The 17,618-nt window shown below is 61.1% G+C and overlaps 2 protein-coding genes across 2 annotated transcripts in view; one reads left to right on the forward strand and one right to left on the reverse strand.

The window, feature by feature from the left end:
- Crb2 (crumbs family member 2) overlaps positions 1–9,857 on the forward strand; it is a 20,323-nt gene extending 10,466 nt beyond the window's left edge. The window contains exons 5-13 of the mRNA XM_013021255.1: positions 2–58; positions 177–290; positions 2,318–3,190; positions 3,278–3,804; positions 4,192–4,357; positions 4,932–5,685; positions 6,575–6,691; positions 6,913–7,039; positions 8,132–9,857. Of these exons, the coding sequence (XP_012876709.1) occupies positions 2–58; positions 177–290; positions 2,318–3,190; positions 3,278–3,804; positions 4,192–4,357; positions 4,932–5,685; positions 6,575–6,691; positions 6,913–7,039; positions 8,132–8,356 (2,960 nt within the window). The 3' untranslated portion in view covers positions 8,357–9,857. The remainder of the gene's footprint in view (position 1; positions 59–176; positions 291–2,317; positions 3,191–3,277; positions 3,805–4,191; positions 4,358–4,931; positions 5,686–6,574; positions 6,692–6,912; positions 7,040–8,131) is intronic.
- Positions 9,858–9,932: 75 nt separating this feature from the next.
- The window catches only part of Dennd1a (DENN/MADD domain containing 1A), a 445,652-nt gene continuing 437,966 nt past the window's right edge, over positions 9,933–17,618 (reverse strand). Inside the window, exons 21-22 of the mRNA XM_013021256.1 lie at positions 13,452–13,710; positions 9,933–12,673 (exon numbers count right to left, since the gene is read on the reverse strand). Of these exons, the coding sequence (XP_012876710.1) occupies positions 11,492–12,673; positions 13,452–13,710 (1,441 nt within the window). The 3' untranslated portion in view covers positions 9,933–11,491. The remainder of the gene's footprint in view (positions 12,674–13,451; positions 13,711–17,618) is intronic.

Raw genomic sequence — 17,618 nt, forward strand, 5'->3', positions numbered from 1 at the left:
GCCTTCGACTTCCGCCGCGCGGCTGGCTTCTGGTGCCGCTGCCCGGCCGGCTTCGAGGGTGAGCCCCCTGCGCAGGGAGGGACCCCGGCTGCGGGGCCCCCAAGTAGCCATGAGCCCCGCTAGCGCTGGTCTGGCCCCGAGGGTGCGGGCGGGAGCCACGGCCGAGCCTCTTGCAGGGGAAGACTGCGGCGTGGACGTGGACGAGTGCGCCTCAAGGCCCTGTCTCCACGGAGGCCGCTGCCAGGACCTGCCCAATGGCTTCCAGTGCCACTGTCCAGCCGGCTACGCAGGTGGGCGCGGGGCGGGGCTGGGGGGGCCGTGGGGCAGGGTAGCTGCTGACAGGCCTGGCGGGGGCAGGAGGTGAGGGAGGCGTGGGGCGCCCGGGCCCAGGTGAGCTGAGATTTGGCTCTGGAAGTGGGAAGAGAGGGGCGGATGAGTTTGGGGGCGAATGAGTTTGGGGGTGGATGTTATAGGTCCACATGGAGAGAGGCCTTGGTGTAGGGCTGAGGAGGTGGTGTCCAGCCCTGATCATGCTGAGGATCTGGGGCTCAGGACTGAGGCCTGGGCTGGCGCCAGAGGTGGGGTTAGGAGTGGCTCCCGGCAGCAGGGACCAGAGGCAGGCTGAGCTGCCGGGTGAAGGTGGAGGGCGATGGGCAGAGCCCTGACATCAAAGGGGTTTGGGGATGTTCGGGACTGTCTAGCCAAGACTGAGGAGCGCCCTTGCTTCCCTTTGGGGAGGGGGGGGCACCTGGTAGACTTGGGGGTGCAGAAGGTTGTTCCCTGCCTCGGGTCCAAGCAGGTGCAAACAGATGACCACTGGTGAGCCTGGGAGCTGCCCCCACGTGTTTCTCCCCGCGTGCCTCTGCCGGCTCTGGAATGGCTGTGACCTCCCCCCCCCCCCACAGGCACATTCCTGCCACACCACCTCCTCTTCCTCAGGCTCTGGGCAGAGGCTCCCCTCCCTCACAGCCTGGGAAGGAGGCATGCCCCCCCCTGCAAGTTGGAGCTCAGCACCCCTACTCCTGGATAGCCCATGCCCCTGGGGGCCTTAGAAGCCTGTCCACTATGCCCCCTGGCTGAGGACCAAGTTGTGCCCCAGTAGCCCTGGCCCTCTGCCTCTTCTCTGCACTACATCCACCCGTGGGGTGGGGCTTGACATCTCCATCCTACAAACGGCAGCCCTGGCAGCCCCAGGGTCATAGGCATCAGTGGGAACCCAGCTCCTTGCAGTTGAGCTCAGCTGCGAGGGAGGGCCGAGCTCAGGTCAGAGCTCAGGAGGACCCAGCCTCCCTGTGGGCAGAGCTCGGCGTGGGGGAGGCCGGGGCCTGGCATTCCTGAGCTGGCTGGGGAGGCAGTACTGGCCCAGGGAGGGAGCTCTGCTCCCTGCTCCCGGTGCCTGCCACCACTCAGCCCCTCTGTAGGGGTCATGGGGCTGGGGGTCCTGTACCCCTTCCTGGGAGTGCTGTGGCTCCTGGCAGGTACGGAGGACAGGGCTGTGTGGGAGGGGCTGGTGGTGGTGGGTGGATCAGGGTTAGACTTCAAGTGCTCTCAGGCCCTTGTGGCTTCTGTGGACCTGGGTCTTGCAGCTGGGAGGTGGGGGGCAGGGCTGGCCTTGTTTGTTTGGTGGGGGCTCTGGCTGAGTTGAAGTCACACGGTGGTCAAGGCAGAAGGATGGAGAGGTTGAGCCTGTAGCTGCTCATTGTACCCCAGATGTGTTATCACCCCGTTCTTCCATTTCATCCCTCTGCCTGTAGGTCCTTTGGTGGGCATCACAGACACTTGGGCCCCTGATGGAGATCGCAGCCCAGTAAAACGCATACCTTCACCACACAGGCCTGTGGGCTGTGAAGGGAGTGGCAAGGAGTGTGGGTTGGGAGTCAGGGAAAGCTCCTGAGCCTTTGAACTTGGGCTTTGCTGGATGGAGAGGAGGATGAGGCACTCCAAGCAGACAGCAGAGGTTGTGGATGCCCACTATGCCTGGAGAAGCGATGGCTGGAGGCTGCGGGGAAGGGGTGGAGAGGAGAGGGCCTTCTGGAGGCCGCTAATCTGGAGGCTGCTAATCCAGGGCCTCTGACTGTGACCCAGAGGCCTGGGAAGGCAGGAGTTGTGAGGCGGGAGGAAAAGGGGGCCTGGGGATATTTCAAGGATTGGATTCACAGGGCATAGAGACTCAGCATGGGTGGGCATCTGGGTTCTGCCTCTAGGGGTATGGACAAATCATCTGGGCACCCTGTTGCTAGGCACCAAGGCCCGGAATTCTGGTTGGGAACCGTGGTCCTGGCCATGGGAACTGAGCCTTGCCTGGTCTCTCCCGAAGGTCTGGCATGTCAGGAAGATGTGGATGAGTGCCTGTCAGAGCCCTGCCTGCATGGAGGAACCTGTGATGACAAAGTGGCGGGCTACGCCTGCCGGTGCGCAGAGGCCTGGGGTGGACACGACTGCTCTGTGCAGCTCACTGGCTGCCAGGGCCACGCCTGTCCTCCAGCTGCCACCTGCATCCCCACCTTCCAGTCCGGGGTCCATGGTTATGTCTGCCGCTGTCCACCTGGCTCCCATGGCCCTTCCTGTGGCCACAATACCACCTTCTCTGTCCTGGCTGAGAGCCCTGTGCGGGCATCGGTGCCAGCCGGTGGCCCCCTGGGCCTGGCACTGAGGTTTCGCACCACCCTGTCTGCTGGCATCTTGGCTACTCGCACTGACACCCAGGACAGCTTGGAGCTGGCCCTGGTGGGGGCCACACTTCAAGCCACGCTCTGGAGCCGTGGTGGCACCCCCCTCGTCCTGAGACTGCCAGGCCGGACCCTCAGCGATGGCCACTGGCATCGGGTGGAGGTGGAACTCCGCCTGGGGATCCTGCACCTCCGGCTCTGGCATGAGGGCTGTCCCGCCCAGCTCTGCATGGCCTCTGGTCCCGTGGCCCCAGGTCCTGTGGCGTCAGTGGCCCCTGGGCCTGCTGGGCCTTGCGCCGTCCAGCTGGGGGGCTCTGCCTTTGCAGGCTGTCTCCAGGACGTCCGGGTGGACGGGCACTTGCTGCTGCCCGAGGACCTGGGTGCGGACGTCCACCGGGGCTGCGAGCGCCAGGAGCAGTGCCAGCCCCCGCCCTGCGCCCACGGCGGGACCTGTGAGGACCTGTGGACACGCTTCCGCTGCACCTGCCCGCGGCCCTACGGCGGCCCCACATGTGCTGACGGTGAGGCTGCAGAGCTGGGGAGGCGGGGAACCCGGGGCTCCCCACCTGCTGAGCTCACCCTACCCCCATCTCCCCCTCTCCCCGCAGAGAGTCCTGCCGCCACCTTTGGCTTGGGGGGCGCCTTGAGCTCTGCCTCCTTTCTGCTCCCTGAGCGGCCAGGCCCCAACCTCACCGTGTCCTTCCTCGTCCGGACGCGCGAGCCCGCTGGCCTGCTGCTTCAGTTTGCCAATGACTCGGCGGCTGGCCTGACGATCTTCCTGTGGGAGGGCCAGGTCCAGGCCCTGGTGCGCGGTGGCCCTGCGCTGGTGCTCCCTGGGCGCCGGGATGACGGGCTCCAGCACCTGGTGACGCTCGGCTTTGGGCCCGAGCAGCTGCAGGACCTGGGGCAGCAGGTGCACGTGGGCGGGAGACCCGAGCCTGCCGACACCCGGCCCTGGGGTGGGCCCTTCCAAGGCTGCCTCCAGGACCTGCGGCTGAATGGCCTCCACCTCCCCTTCTTTCCTCGGCCGACGGAGAACTCCAGCCAGCCAGCGGCACCCCGAGAGCCTGCCGAGCTGGATGCCAGCCAGGCCTGGAACCTCACCCGGGGCTGCGTCTCTGAGGACACGTGCAGTGTGAGTGCACACCAGGGGGTCTGTCCTGGGTCACTGGGAGGAGGAGACAGGCCCAGGAGTGGCTGTCACCTGCGTTAGTCTCAGGATTCACGTCCCCTCCTCTGCCTGGTCTCTGAGATGACACTCTGCCCTAGGCAGGGCTGCTGCCGTCCTTCCACGGGAGCTTCTGGGGGTTGGTTGGGAAAGGGACGGGTGGGAGGTGGACTGACTCCTGGACATGATGGGCACTTGGTCTCCCTGGCGCCAGGTGACTAGTTCCACCCTCCGGGGAGGACCCTGGTGGTCTCACTGTCTGTGACCTGACCTGACCCTGGGCCCTGCTTCATGAAGGGCGGTGCTGGTCAGGGGGCTTGGGGTGAGGCAGCCTCCGCCCTGACTGTCCCACAGCCAGACCCCTGTCTCAACGGTGGGACTTGCCTCGTCACCTGGAATGACTTCAACTGCACCTGTCCCGACAACTTCACGGGGCCCACTTGCGCCCAACAGCGGTGGTGCCCTAGCCAGCCCTGCCTCCCACCTGCCACCTGTGAAGAGGTCCCAGACGGCTTTGTCTGTGAGTGTGGGCCCTTGGCAGCCTGTATGCTGCATGGTAGAAATTCCAGCCGGTTAGGTCCCTCTGGGTGTATGAGATGCTGGTCTCTTAGGGACCAGGAATGCTTATAGCCCCAGCCCAGTGTGGAGGGCACAGCATCCAGGCTTTCTTGAGGCTTTTTTCAGGGCCAATTCTTGAGAAGCTACAGAAAAATTGGACATTCCTGGAAGAGGGAATGGTCTGTGCAAAGGCCCTGAGGTCTGTAGGAACCTCTGAAACAGCAGTCCAGGAAGGATGCAGCAGGAACCTGGGTGAAGTTGGCAGGGAATTGAATCCCAGGCCAGGCAGCTCAGATTGTATCGCAAGGGCACTGGGGAGCGCAGGAGCGTTTCAGCAGGCGGAGGATCTGTCGTTTAAAAAGGCTGCAGAGGAGAGTGAGGGGAGGGCTGGGAATGTGGCTCCGTGGTGGCGTGCTTGCCTGGCATGCGTGAAGTCTTGAGTTCCATTCCTCAGTACCACGGGCACGGGCAGCAGGGCCTGATGCGTGGGGCAGGAGGCCGTGGCGGGCAGATCAACCTTCCCTTCCTCTCTGCAGGTGTGGCGGAGGCCACGTTCCGCGAGGGTCCCCCGGTGGAGTTCCGCGGGCACAACGCCTCGGCGGGGCGCTGGCTGGGCGGGGGGCTGTCGCTGGCCTTCCGCACGCGGGACGCGGACGCGGGGCTGCTGCGCGCGGACGCGGGGGCCGGGGCCGGGGTCTGGCTGGCGGTGCGCAACGGCTCGCTGGTGGCCCATGTGCGCCGCGGCGGCGGGGCGGGCGCCGCGCTCCCCGCGCCCGGGCCGCGCGTGGCCGACGGCGCCTGGCACCGCGTTCGCCTGGCTGCGGCCGCCGAGCGCTGGCTGCTGTGGCTGGACGGCGCGGCCTCGCCCGTGGCGCTGCGCCCGGAGGGCGACCCGGGCTTCCCGCCAGGCCCGGGCGCCGCGCGCGTCCTGCTGGCCGAGAACTTCACGGGCTGCCTGGGCCGCGTGGCGCTCGGCGGCCTCCCGCTGCCCCTGGCGCGGCCGCGGCCCGGCGCGGCCCCCGCTCCCCGGGAACAACACTTCGAGGCCTGGCCCGCGGCTTCCGCCCCGCGCCTGGGCTGCAGCGGGGCCCCGGTGTGCGCGCCATCGCCCTGCGCGCACGGCGGCGCCTGCCGCGACCTCTTCGACGCCTTCGCCTGCGCCTGCGCCCCGGGCTGGGAGGGGCCGCGCTGCCAGACCCGCGCCGACCCGTGTCGCGCCAGGCCCTGCGCCCACGGGCGCTGTCGCTTCGAGTGCCGCTGCCAGCCTGGCTTCGCCGGCCCGCGCTGCAGGTGTGGATGGTTTCGCAGGTCCGGAGGTCCGGGCGGGGTGGGGGAGGAGGGGCGCTGTGGGGGCGCGGACCCCAGGGAGAACAGGCTGCAGGTGCGCGCAGGTCAGCCCCCTCCTCCCGGCCTATTGCTCGTCATCTGGGAAAGAGGCACTGCAGGTCGGTTCGACAAGTCTCACAGCTATTAAAAATAGAGCCGGGCGCTCAGGACTCACCCCTGTAATCCTAGCTACTGGGGAGGCTGAGATCTGAGGATCGCAGTTGGGAGCCAGCCAAGGCAGGAAAAAGGCAGACAGCACCCAAGCCCCGAGTTCAAGCCCCATGACCGACCAAAAACGAAAACAAAAAGCCAGAATAAATTATGTCCCCTCCCTGCCAACAAATGAACACAAACAACCCCCCAAAATATCCTTGCAACTCAGATAACACCGTGGTCAAGATTTGGGCCACCAGAGGTGGTCTGAGAAGATCCCTCCAGGCTTTGCCGGGGGACTTCCCCCCACGATGGTGACCGCTCTGTCCCCTGGCCGGGGGCTGCTCCCACCAACACGGCCTTTGGTGCTCCTGGGCGCTGGGGCTCTGTCCCCTTCCGTGTGGCAGCTCCTGGAGGAGTCAGTGGGAGCCTCTCCCCTCGATAGTGTTTGATAAGTAGAGCTGCTTTTGTTCCACCCCGTCCCTCTCCCCCGTCCTTCCATCTCACAGCTTCTCAGAGGCCCGGAAAGGTGCACGCCTTGCAGGATGGGGCTGAATAGTAGAGTGACAGCCCTGTGCTGTCCCTCCCACCTAGACATGGAGGTCTGTAGGAGGCGAGCGGGACTGCACAGGGAGAGCCGGGGCAAGGGGATGGGCCAGAGCCGCTTGTCCAGCCTGGTGCTCGCTCTCTCTCTCTCCAGGCTGCCGGTCCTGCCGGAGGAGTGCAGCCTCAACGCCACCTGCCCGGACGGCGTCCTCTGTGAGGCTGCGACCCAGGGCACCAACTGCAGCTGCCCTGAGGCGCTTGCTGGCCGCAGGTGGGTTTGGAGTCAGGGAGGTGGACTGGGGCCTGCGGAGGAAGAGGCTGGGCAGTGTGGCCACAGCAAGGAAAATGGGGGAACCTCTTACTCTCTCAACCACTGGCCACAGCCAGATAACCCCCTTCTGCTATGCCTACACCTGCCAGGCAGTAGTAGCTGTGTGTCTCAGAGGCCCCGTGGCAGGGCGTAGCAGCTCGCTCTCCCCCTTCCCTCTCCAGGTGTCAGAGGCCAGCCCTGGCCTGCAAAGCCAACCCCTGCTTGAATGGGGGCACCTGCCGGGCCTCCGGTGGGGCGTATGAATGTTCCTGCCGCATCGGCTTCTCTGGCCAGTTCTGTGAGGTCGTGGTGAGTGATGACCAGAGCTGGGTGGGGGGGTGGGGGGGAGGGAGAAGGGTAGGCACAGCCCCCAGGGAGCCGTTCCTGGACCACCTCCGTGGTGGCAGGAGAGGAAGCGGGTCCCCTCTGTGCTCCCATGGGAGGCATTCTCTCTAGGGAGAGCTCAGGGCCTGGGGAAGCTCAGCTGAGGGGGGGGCTGGATGGAGGGGCCAGCCCCCCCCCCAACACTGAGGCAGAGCAGGCCTCAGCTCTGGGCACAGGCGATGGGGAGGAGCAGCCTTGATCTCTGCAGGCTTCGGGAAGGCCAGGCCATAAACCCGCAAATCCCTCTGCTGCTGGGGAATGTTTTCTTTCAAGTGGGACTTTTACAGCCTCCGGCTTTCCCATCCCACTGCCGCCCTCCCAGGCCAGGCCAGGCCAAGGAGGAGGAAATGGCTTTGCAGTTTCCTCACAAGTGCTGTGCCTGCTGCCTGCTGCTGGACCCACAGAAGTCTGGCGTGGACTTTTCTAGAGCTTTGGGGGAGTGCTCCTGCAGGCGGGATGCTGGGGTTAAGAATCCGGGGCACAGTAGGCAGAGGGGTTTTCCGGGATCCGATGAGCACAGGCACATTCAGGAAGGTATGGCCATAAACGGGAGGCCTTAACAGTCCAGAGGGTGGGCCGATGGGAGACACCAGGTTCTGTATGTCTGGAATCCTGAGACTTCAGAGTTCAAGATACACAGAAAGACATACAGATGTGGGCAGCTGAGCATCTGTTGGGAGATGGGCCCTCCAAAGCAGACCAGTCCTGCTGAGTCCCCCCCCCCCCCCCCCCCCAGCCTTGGCTGGGCTCTGCCTGGGCCTGCCCCTGCTCTGTTAGGCTCGGGGAGGCCGTGTGAGACCCAGCACCCAGTGCCTACCTCGTACTGTGCATTCCGTAGATGTCTGCGCTCTATCCTGCCAGCCAGAATCCCACTGGCCGCCACTCCTGTGCGGGGTGTGGACAGGGAGCTTCTGTTCACACACGCCCCGGGAGCGGGTCTCTCAGCACCTCTAGGGAAGCCTGTTGTCGGCTTGGGTTCTCTGAACATGTCCCTGCGTCCTCTTTCTCCCCTCGCAGAAGGGCCTGCCCCTGCCGCTGCCGTTCCCGCTGCTGGAGGTGGCCGTGCCCGCGGCCTGCGCCTGTCTCCTCCTCCTCCTCCTGGGCCTCCTGTCTGGGATCCTGGCTGCCAGAAAACGCCGCCAGTCAGAAGGCACCTACAGCCCCAGCCAGCAGGAGGTGGCTGGAGCCCGGCTGGAGATGGACAGTGTCCTCAAGGTGCCCCCTGAGGAGAGGCTTATTTAGGCCAGCCTGGTTACCCACGCTATGCCCTGAAGTCCTGTAGGAGATCAACTTACCTGGAAACCCAAGGAGGTCACTTTTAGGGCCTGGGCACCACTGGGAGTGGTCGGCGGTCCCTGCCTTTGCCCCCTGGCAGGCCTGAGGGAAAGTGGCATCTCCGGGAAGAAGAGGGCCCATGAGGCTGTGGAACTCTCCAAGCTGCTGGCCATGGCAGGTGTGCTGCTGTGCGTGGAGGACACACGTGGGTGCACGTGGCGTGTCAGGAGAGCAAGTTCTCATGGAGCTTGCTGGGAGAGGGACAGGTGATCTCATGGGAAGGTGGCTTGTCCACAACGACAGCCAACTGGACAACTGTAGGACAGGGCCAGCCCAAGGCTGCACGTGCACCAGCAGGCCAGACCAGCGCTTACCCAAGCTCCGCGGCTTCTGGCATCTTCTGCCACCTCCCAGGGCAAGCCCCTGCCCGGGAGACCGCTGGGAGGTGGGGTTGGCAGAGGAGGATTCTTGGAGGCCGGGTGGGCCTCTGGCTTCTTCAGGCAGACGTCTCTGCTCATCTCACCTCATGTCTGCCCAGGCCAGCCCCGCAGGAGCCGAGACCTGGCTGCCATGGTCATGAGCAGGTGAAGAAGACCCTCTGCCTACCTCATGGGCAGCTACAAGGCTCAGAGAAGCTGACAGCCAAGTTCAGAAGCCATTCAACTATGTTCTGACATGAAGGATCTGGGTGCCCTTGAGGGTCATAGCTGATGGGGGGGGGGTCCTTGGAGCCGGCCAGAGGCCAGAAGGGCAGGAGGATGAGTAGCCCTTCCGCCTCCCCACCTGCTAAACTCACCCAAGAGGCCTCCAGACCTCCAGCTGCCCCTTACCTGTACACTGGAAAGAACTTGACAGAAGCGCTTGGGTCATCCTTCCATGGCTGGGCCTGTTATTTGCCCCTGTGACTTTGGGTTCTAGAGGCATCTGCCTGGGGGCTCGGATTCCTTCAGGCTTCAGGGGAGCCTTCCCTCGGACCTGAAGGTGTGCCCTCCTGCCCTGGCTTTCTAGGCCAACATCGGGCTGGAATCCAGGTGGCAAGGCCAGCAGAGCCTTGAACCCTTGACACCTGGATGTTCACTTTCTCTGGCACCGTGGTCTTCAGTCACCTCTAGAGGACACAGAGTTCATGGTGCTGGGGGCTCAGTGGGGGCTAGCAGAGGGGCCTTGAACACTAGTCCATGGTGTTTTCTGGGTCCTGTTCTGTTAGAGGGAGGCCTATCTGGCCCTCAGTTTCTCACAACTCCTGGGGCCAGCAGCAAACTGGTTTCTGGAGTCAGGGATATGGCCAACTGTGTAAGCTGCAGACCTCTAAGAAGGGACATTTTCTGTGGCTCTCCTACATATTGTCAAGGGATTTGGATTTAGCTTCGGTCCCTGAGTGGCTGCTCCTGAGCTCTCCTCCGTCCAGGAGTGTTCATCTTGGGGGTACGCTGGGGTGGGATCTTTCCCCTGGCTATGGCTCTGCAGACCGGTGAGGATGGCCGATCGCCCACTCTGGGCTTTCCTGCCTCCCAACTCCCTGAAAGAGACAAGGATGCCAGCCTCTTCCCCAGGAAGGTTTTATTGAACGCACATACGAAGTTCTTCCTTGGGTTTGCAAATTCCACCCAATGATCGACGAGATCAGTGGTGCGCAGCGGGAGTGGCCATGAGCTTGCAGCTGGCGGGGCTGTGGGATGTGCGTTGTTTCTCTGATCCAAGCAGGAGCACCTTGCCTCTGCCTCTGCCCCCCAGGCTGCCCTGTTCTGGCAGGGCCTGGAGGTCTGCCCAGGACAGGGGAGTGGAACTGGAACCTGTGCTGCACAGCTGAGTGCCCAGGAGAGACTGGGCTCCCCATCAGCCAAGGGCCTGGAGACAGGATAGGATTGTGCTGGTGTCATGGTTGACCCCAGAAGCCTCAGAGATCCATGTGCAGTGATGGCAGCTTCCGAGCCTCTGAGACATAGAGAAGGCTCCCTGGGGGACAGGGGCCTCCAGAGACCCCCCTGTCCCCACCAGACACCCCAGGGTAGACAGTGTCTGACCTGTTCACAAATAGGAAATGAGAATTCAGGTGAAAATGTTCACAATTTCCTGCATGTCTCAGATGGTTGTTTTCTTAAACGGTGAGGCTGTGTTTTAACTTGGTTTATTGAAAGGAGTCAATTTTCAGGATTCATCAAATCAATAAGGTCAAAAGGAAAAGAAAGATAAAAGAAACAACAACAAAACATTAGAGTCTCGCTTTGGTGCTGTCCGCCTCAGGAATCCGTGCTGGCGAGAAGCTTGCTTGAGATGGATGGGGAGGGCTGGCTGCGGGCCACCGGGCCAGTCTCCTCCGCTCCATGGGGGCCTGCCTGGCCCTGACAGGGCGTCCAGGCAGCTGAGCCATCCCACCAGCCTGTGGCACTGTGCCTGGCTTCTGAGCTGAAAGCAGACTTGTCCCTGCCAGTTCTGCCCACCAAGCCCCAGGTACAGGAGTTGGAGCCCCGCCTTGACAGTGACAGGGACCAGGGAAGCGTGGAGGCGCTGGGTAACAGGGTGTGTGTGTGCCGGGGGGCTCCTCCCAACATCTGGATCTGGAGTTCCTCCTCTTCTATAGAGTTGCTGGTGCTCCCAGCCCCAGCTGGGTTTGGCCGTCACAGGGGTTCCTGGACCCTTACCCCCCAAAAATGACTGACACTTGGGGGTTGGGTGGAGACTCATGAAAAAACCAGAGTATTGCTAGAGAGGGTTCAGATGCCCACCGGGGAGGTCCCCCGCCTGGAAGGACCCTCACTCTGGACCCCGGATGCCTGTGTCTCACACAGGTACACTCACACGGAGCTAACACTGATGCCTGTGGGTGGGGGGTGGACTACTGCGCCCCAGAGGAGCGGCCTAGAGCCCCGCGGCTCGCTGTGGAGGGTCTGGAGGGAAGGCGCTGGGACATGACCTGGGTGTCTGGCCCAGCTGACCTCTAGTGCAAAACCCAGGCAGGGTGCTGGAGCAGGTGGGGCAGCTCCCAGGCTGTGGAGCACCCCTCCCCAGGGCCAGACCTCAAAGGCGAGCAGTGTGGAACGGGGCAGAGGGTCCCCTCCCACCAGTGGAAGCTGGGCAAGCGTGGCGAGGGAGCCGTGGCCCTCACTCGAAGGTCTCCCACTGCCTCCGCAGCTGCTCCACAGAGCCTGGGGCGGGGGCCGGGCTCACGTCTTGCCTGGTTTTCAGCAACAAATCCTCAAAGGGGTCTCTGGCCTGTGGGGGCGCTGAGGGCTGCAATGCTGGCTCCAAGCCGTGTGGGGGTCTGGGGGGCAGGAGCGGGGGCTCCCCATGCCTCAGAGCCAGCCCCTGCTTGGCCTCCGCAGACCTGGCACTGGAACGGGCCAGGGGCAACGTTCGGATCCTCGAGGGGGCGATGGTTGGGGGGCCGAGCGGCTGTAGGGGGCTGGTGTGGGCACCCAGAGGCATCTGGCCGAATAGGTTGGGCATGGAGAGGGCAGACAGGTTGGGCTGAGGTCTGTGAGGGGCACAGAAGCCAGCACTGGATGAGAGGAGGCTGGGGGCAAATGCTGGAGGGGCCCCAAAAGGTGGGGCTGGGGTGGAACCTAAGGGCAGGTTGGACGGTGCCACTGGCACGGACGCCACGAAGGGGTTGAGTGGCGGCTGGTGGAAAGGGGTGGGGGTGCCTGTCGGGGGGAAGCTGAACTGAGGCGTGAATGGGGGGGCCACTTTTGGGGTGTCAGGGTGTGGCGTGACAGCACTGCCTGACCAGGCTGTGTTCAGCGGGTCCAGGAGGGCAAGCAGGGCGTCGCTGCCAGTGCTCGTAACCCCAGGAGCTGGGGTGAGGGGCTTCAGCGGTTCGCTGGGGCCTTGGGGGGCCACACTGGGGAGCAGCCCCAGGAACCGTGCTGGGCTGAGGGCCGCCCGTCTCTCCCAATCCAGCTGCGGCTGATCTGAGAAATCGCCGTGTGCGCCGCCGCTGGCGGCCTGGAGCTTGGCGGGGCGCGCGGTGGGAGGTGGCGGCACGATGCCCAGCTCGGGCGTCTTCCTGCCCTGTGGCCGGGGAATGGTGATGCTACCTGGCGTCGGGGTGAGAGCCTCCTCCTTGTTGCTGGCGTTCAGGATGCTGTCCCGGCTCTGGGGCTTCCTGGGCAGGGCTGGGGAGCTGACCGGCGGGGCTGAGGGCTTCTCCGGGGAGGCGGCCGGAGGCTTGCTGGGGAGGGCCATGTCGTCCTGGCCCAGGCTCCAGAGTTTGTTGTACGGGTGGGTGAGCTTCAAGGCCATCGCCATCCCCAGGGTCCTCTCGCTCCTGCCCAGGTCCAGCCTCTGTTGGGAAGAAGAGCGGGACGGGAGAGCTGGTGAGCGCAGGCCGTCCCAGACAGGAAGAAAGCATGCCCGGCCCCGCCCCCCAGCTGGGCTGGCACCGGAACTATGAGTATGGGGATCACTTGAGGTCACCAGCAGAGAAGCCAGGCTCAGCTGGACTCCAAGCCAGGCCTCCTACTGTGTGCCCGAGCGGTTCTGGAGGAGCCTCCTGCCCTTTGATGCCAGCACTGTGAAGTGGAGTTGGGACAGGGATTCCATCTACTGGTCCAGCCCTTGTTGCTTTTCAGAGCTGGTGGCGCCTTTGATCACCCTAGGGACATCGGTGAGGCCTGGGACCTGACAGAAGGGGCACTTGCGGGGACTGAGTTCAAGTCCTGGCTCTGTTGCTTCCAGGCTACTGGACCTGGAAAGTCACACTGCCTCATTCCCAGTGGGCAGGTGGGAACTGTGACTCCACAGGTGACCGGGTGACGACCAAGCCAGCGCAGGGAGGGGCACGCAGGGCTGGAGTCACCAGGGAGTTCAGTGGTCTCACCACAACAATCCAGACCTAAGGAGCCCTGGTAGGGTCAGTACAGTTCGGTCGGGAGTCAGCCTGCTTCAGACACGTGAGCAGATGACCCCAGCAGCGTTTAGGGCGGCTGGAGGGGAGCGAAGCCGCTGCCCACCCTGTAGGCTTGCCATCACTCCCTCAGCAGGGGCTGAAGACTCCCCTTGGTCTCTTCCCTGTCTTGTGTGGGAGCACCCCAGCCAACACCCTGCCCCGCCCGTGCCATACCTGGTAGTCAAAGGTCGCTGGCTGCTCCCGGAGGTCTTTGGGGGTCCGGAGGTCCTCTAAGCTCTTGGCTTGGCCCAGTGGCTGCAGTGGGGCCTCCATGTCCAGGCTGCTGAAGACATCTTCTAGGAGATCAATGCTGGAAGCCCGGTCAGGAGGAGCTGGGACAGAGCCCCGGGACTCCCGCCCGGGCCGCTCAGGGCTTTCTGCCTCATCGCCTTCCGCACTGTCTGACTCTCTGAGTGTCCGATATGGCTGTGGCCTGGGAGGAGACAGAGCATGCTGGATTCTCCCACCAGGGTGTCGGTGGGAGGAAGGGGTGCCCCAGCCTCCAAGAATGTCCAGGCCTCAAGCACCATGCCCAGGACCCGCCAGGGCAGCAGAGGCCCTGGGGCCCCGTGCTGGCTGCAGCTCAGGTGGTGGAAGGGCGTGAGCTGCACCCTCTGGCAGACTTGGCCCTGAATTTGGTTTTGCTGCTTGCTCAGTGACCTTGGACAAGTCATGATGGATGGCTGCCACTTGCACTGGGGGCCTGGCGGGAGGGGAAGGAAATTCCCCAGAACCCTAGGCTTTGTACTGAAAGCTAAAGGAATGGGGCGGGAACACAGGCAGATGGAGGGGGAAACCGATGGGCAGGCGATTGTGTTCTTCTTCCTCCCTGTGCTCCCAGGCGGTGACCACCAGTGGCTGTGGATTTGGGGGAACTGAGCAGCTGCTGCCCAGTACCTTCAGGGGAACCCACTGAGGATGTCAGCCTGTGTGACATCCATTATAGCCCTGCCTGTGCCTCTCGGGCGTCACCCAACGTCTCTGAGTCACGGCTGCTCAGGTGATGGTGGCGACTGTGAGCAAATGCAGTGCCTGGCACACTCAGGCTGGCCCGGGGTAGGTAGCCTTCTTTCTTCCCAGCTGCACCCCAGGGCACCACTGAGCCACAGGCAGTGCCTGGGTAAACCCTGACCCTTAGTGGAGCTAGGGGCCAGTGCCGTGTCAGGCTTCTCGGTGTCAGGTGCAGATTGTATGCTGGTAAAGTGGGAGGAAGGCGCCACCTGCTGGTCATGAGTGGGCGGACACGGAAGGCACCTGAAGGACAGTCAGGAGGGTTCAACACAAACTACTGCTCATGAAGCAGGCCTTACACCCTCACCTTATAGATGAGGAAACAGAATTTCAGAGAAGTGACTCACGCCATGGCTCACGGCACCTGGCAAGAGGTGGAAATGGAAGCCCAGTCTGACCATTCTGACTGAAAAATCAAGAACCCTTTCATTGAGTTTGAGCAAAATAAAAGGAGAAAAGAAAAGTCCGAGTTTCTCAGACTTCAGAAAATGATTTTCTTTTTAGCTTTTTGTATTCTGAGTCAGGATGGCAGAGCTTCTAGTTATTGATTGTGCTAATAATGCTGGGGATTGAACTCAGGGCCACACATTCTCCCTCAGCTTTTCTTGCTCAAGGCTGGAGTTCTACCACTTGAGCCACACCTCCAGTTTCAGGTTTTTTTTTCTAGTTAACTCAAGATAAGAGTTGCATAGATTTGTCTCTCCTAGGTAGCTTTGAGCTTCAACTTTCAAGTCTCAGCATGCTGAGCACACAGCATTTTTGTTTTTTTAAAACAAAACACATATAACACACAAAGATCTGAGCTGAGCACTGCAATCCTGGGCTAAGGAAACAAGTAGCCACTATCTAAGTAGTGAAGGGACTGGGGTTGGGTATGGTTCAGAGGTACAGTGCTTGCCTAGCATGGGCAAATCTCTGGGTTCACTCTCCAGTGCCACCCTCCTCCCCCCCCCCTAAAAAAAAGAAAGAAAAGAAAAAGAAGGTTTTGATTTAGACAGCATGATAGAGTGGGACTTTGGACTTCAGAGGACAAGACCATGGGTCACTTAAGGAGGCTGCTTTTCCTGCAAGGTGACCTCAAGCTGATACCTGAATGAACATTTCTTATTCCAATTGGTCTCTCTTCAGTTTAACTAGTATCAGAAACAACAGCAACACATTAAACCTATGATGCTGTAGGTATTAGTACTTAGGAGAAGGATACAACATTCAAAAGCAAAAATGTAGAGAAAGATTTCATGTGCAGAAAAGGCACCAGACTCAGGACTCAGGCCAGTTTGCAGGTGGGGACGTGGGGAGGGGGTGACTGGGTGGTCACAGGTGATGTGGAGGCAGGAAGGGGCAGGATCTCCCTGCGCTGTGGGCACGGGAAGGCCGCAGAGCAGTCTGGGTTGCATATGGTCCTTGAAAGCATCCACGAGCCCAGCTCAGGGGACAGAACCCAGTGCCTGGGATTTTGAAAGAGGTCAGGAATGGACACTGGCCCCTCGTGGAGAATAGGGGACAGTGGACTCACGAGAAGGGCCATTCCCTTCCCTTAAGTGCTTTGTAAAACACCAGTGACTTTGGTAAGGACAGACTGAAGCCATCTTAGCTCAACCTCAGCTCTGAAAAACCTGTAAGCAGAGGAGCTGGCAAAGAAAGGGCTCTATGAAAAATTACATTTGGGGGTGGGCAAACCCTTTTCTCTTTATTAAAAACATAAACCTCCAAAGGGTGGATAGATGCAGCAGTGGTTGAAAAGTGTGTCGAAAATGAGTGAGTGGGGACAGGAAGGAAAAACTGGGAGAGAATGAAGGAAGGGGTGACACTGTCGAACAAGAAATGTATTTGTTACCTGACTTATGAAGCAGTAACTCCTCTGTACATCACCTTTATAACACAATTTAAAAAGTAAAGAATATAAAACCTCCCAGCCCATAAACCTTTGTCTTTTTCCTTTTGAAAAAATGTTAATTGTAACTAGTATAAAGCTTAGGTTATAAGCAATACTGATAAGATTATATTTAAAAAGGCAGGTAACTGTAGCTACTCAAGAGACTAAGATCTGAGGATCAAAGCTAGCCTGGTCAGGAAAGTTCATAAGACTCTTAGCTCCAATTAACCACCAAAAAGACAGACGTAGAGCTGTGGCTCAAGTGGGAGAGTGCCAACTTTGGTGGAAAAAGTTAAGGCCCTGAGTTCATGCCCCAGCACTGGCACATGTTCAAAGTCAGGTAGATTGGAACATTTAGGTTTGCTGATATTAATATACATATCCCATACTATGAAATCTCCTTTTAACTTAAAACCTGCCTTGATGTCTCGCTGGTTTTCCAAGCTGTGTTGAGGTGAAGAAGGACTCAGGGACCAAAACCCATGGTTGCAGTAGCCACTAAGTCTATTCACAGCCAAATTAATTTCCTGTCACCTCACTCCCCTGTCACAGCCCGGTGGGGCTGGCACCCTGAGAGGTGGCATTCTCCCTGCTGGTTGATCCTGGGACACCTAGCAGGCTGTATTCACACACCACCCTTCCCTCAACAGGAGCAAGCGGTAGGTACCAGCCCTATTACGGCCCCCCCCCCCCGTGTGCTCAGAGAGTCACCCAGCTGAGCCCAGGGAGGTGGAAGAAGGAAGAGAGACCATTCAAAGGGAGTGGAGAAGAAAAAGCTTTCGGTGAAGCCAGCGCCGGGGGTGTCTTCCTGCTGGCATTCATCGTCAGAGGAGTCCTCGGAGAGGAAGACTGCATAGTGTCGCAAAGGCTTTACCAGGCTGGGGCAGAGGAGACAAGAGAGAAGAGAACAGGCAGTTAGAGGCACTGTCAGAGCTCTGTGCAAGGTGTGAAGGAGAAGGCGGAGGGCGGCAGGGGGAGGGAACTGGGGTGCCCTGTGCACCAGGAGCCTAGAATGTGCCATCCAGTCAGGAGCGACCCTGGAATGCCACTTCCCTGCGCCTCCTAAATGTAGTGAGCAACTATGCCCCAGGACAGTTAGCGCAGAGCAACACGGACTCCACATGGCTCCCCCTTCCCCCAGCCACCGTCATGACGCAGAATTGTCATTTTCTCACAGTCAGCCTTCCACGTGCAGATCCAACCAACAGTGAGTTGGGGAAGGCATTTGGGAGAAAATGATGCCAGACTTTTCTCCTTGCCTTTCTAGCATTCTCTAACCAGTGTAGCGATTCCGCAGCAGTGGATACACAATACGGCGATCTAGAGCTGTTTTAAAAGGTGGCAGCATGTCGCCCAAGGGACTTGAGCATGCGTAGACTTTGGCATCCAGAACCAATTCCCCCAGGGACAGTGCAAAGCGACGGTACCACGTGCCCTTCTCTCCAGTCTACAGA

This window comes from Dipodomys ordii, unplaced genomic scaffold, assembly GCF_000151885.1.
Source record: "Dipodomys ordii isolate 6190 unplaced genomic scaffold, Dord_2.0 Scaffold55, whole genome shotgun sequence".
Taxonomy (NCBI): domain Eukaryota; kingdom Metazoa; phylum Chordata; class Mammalia; order Rodentia; family Heteromyidae; genus Dipodomys; species Dipodomys ordii.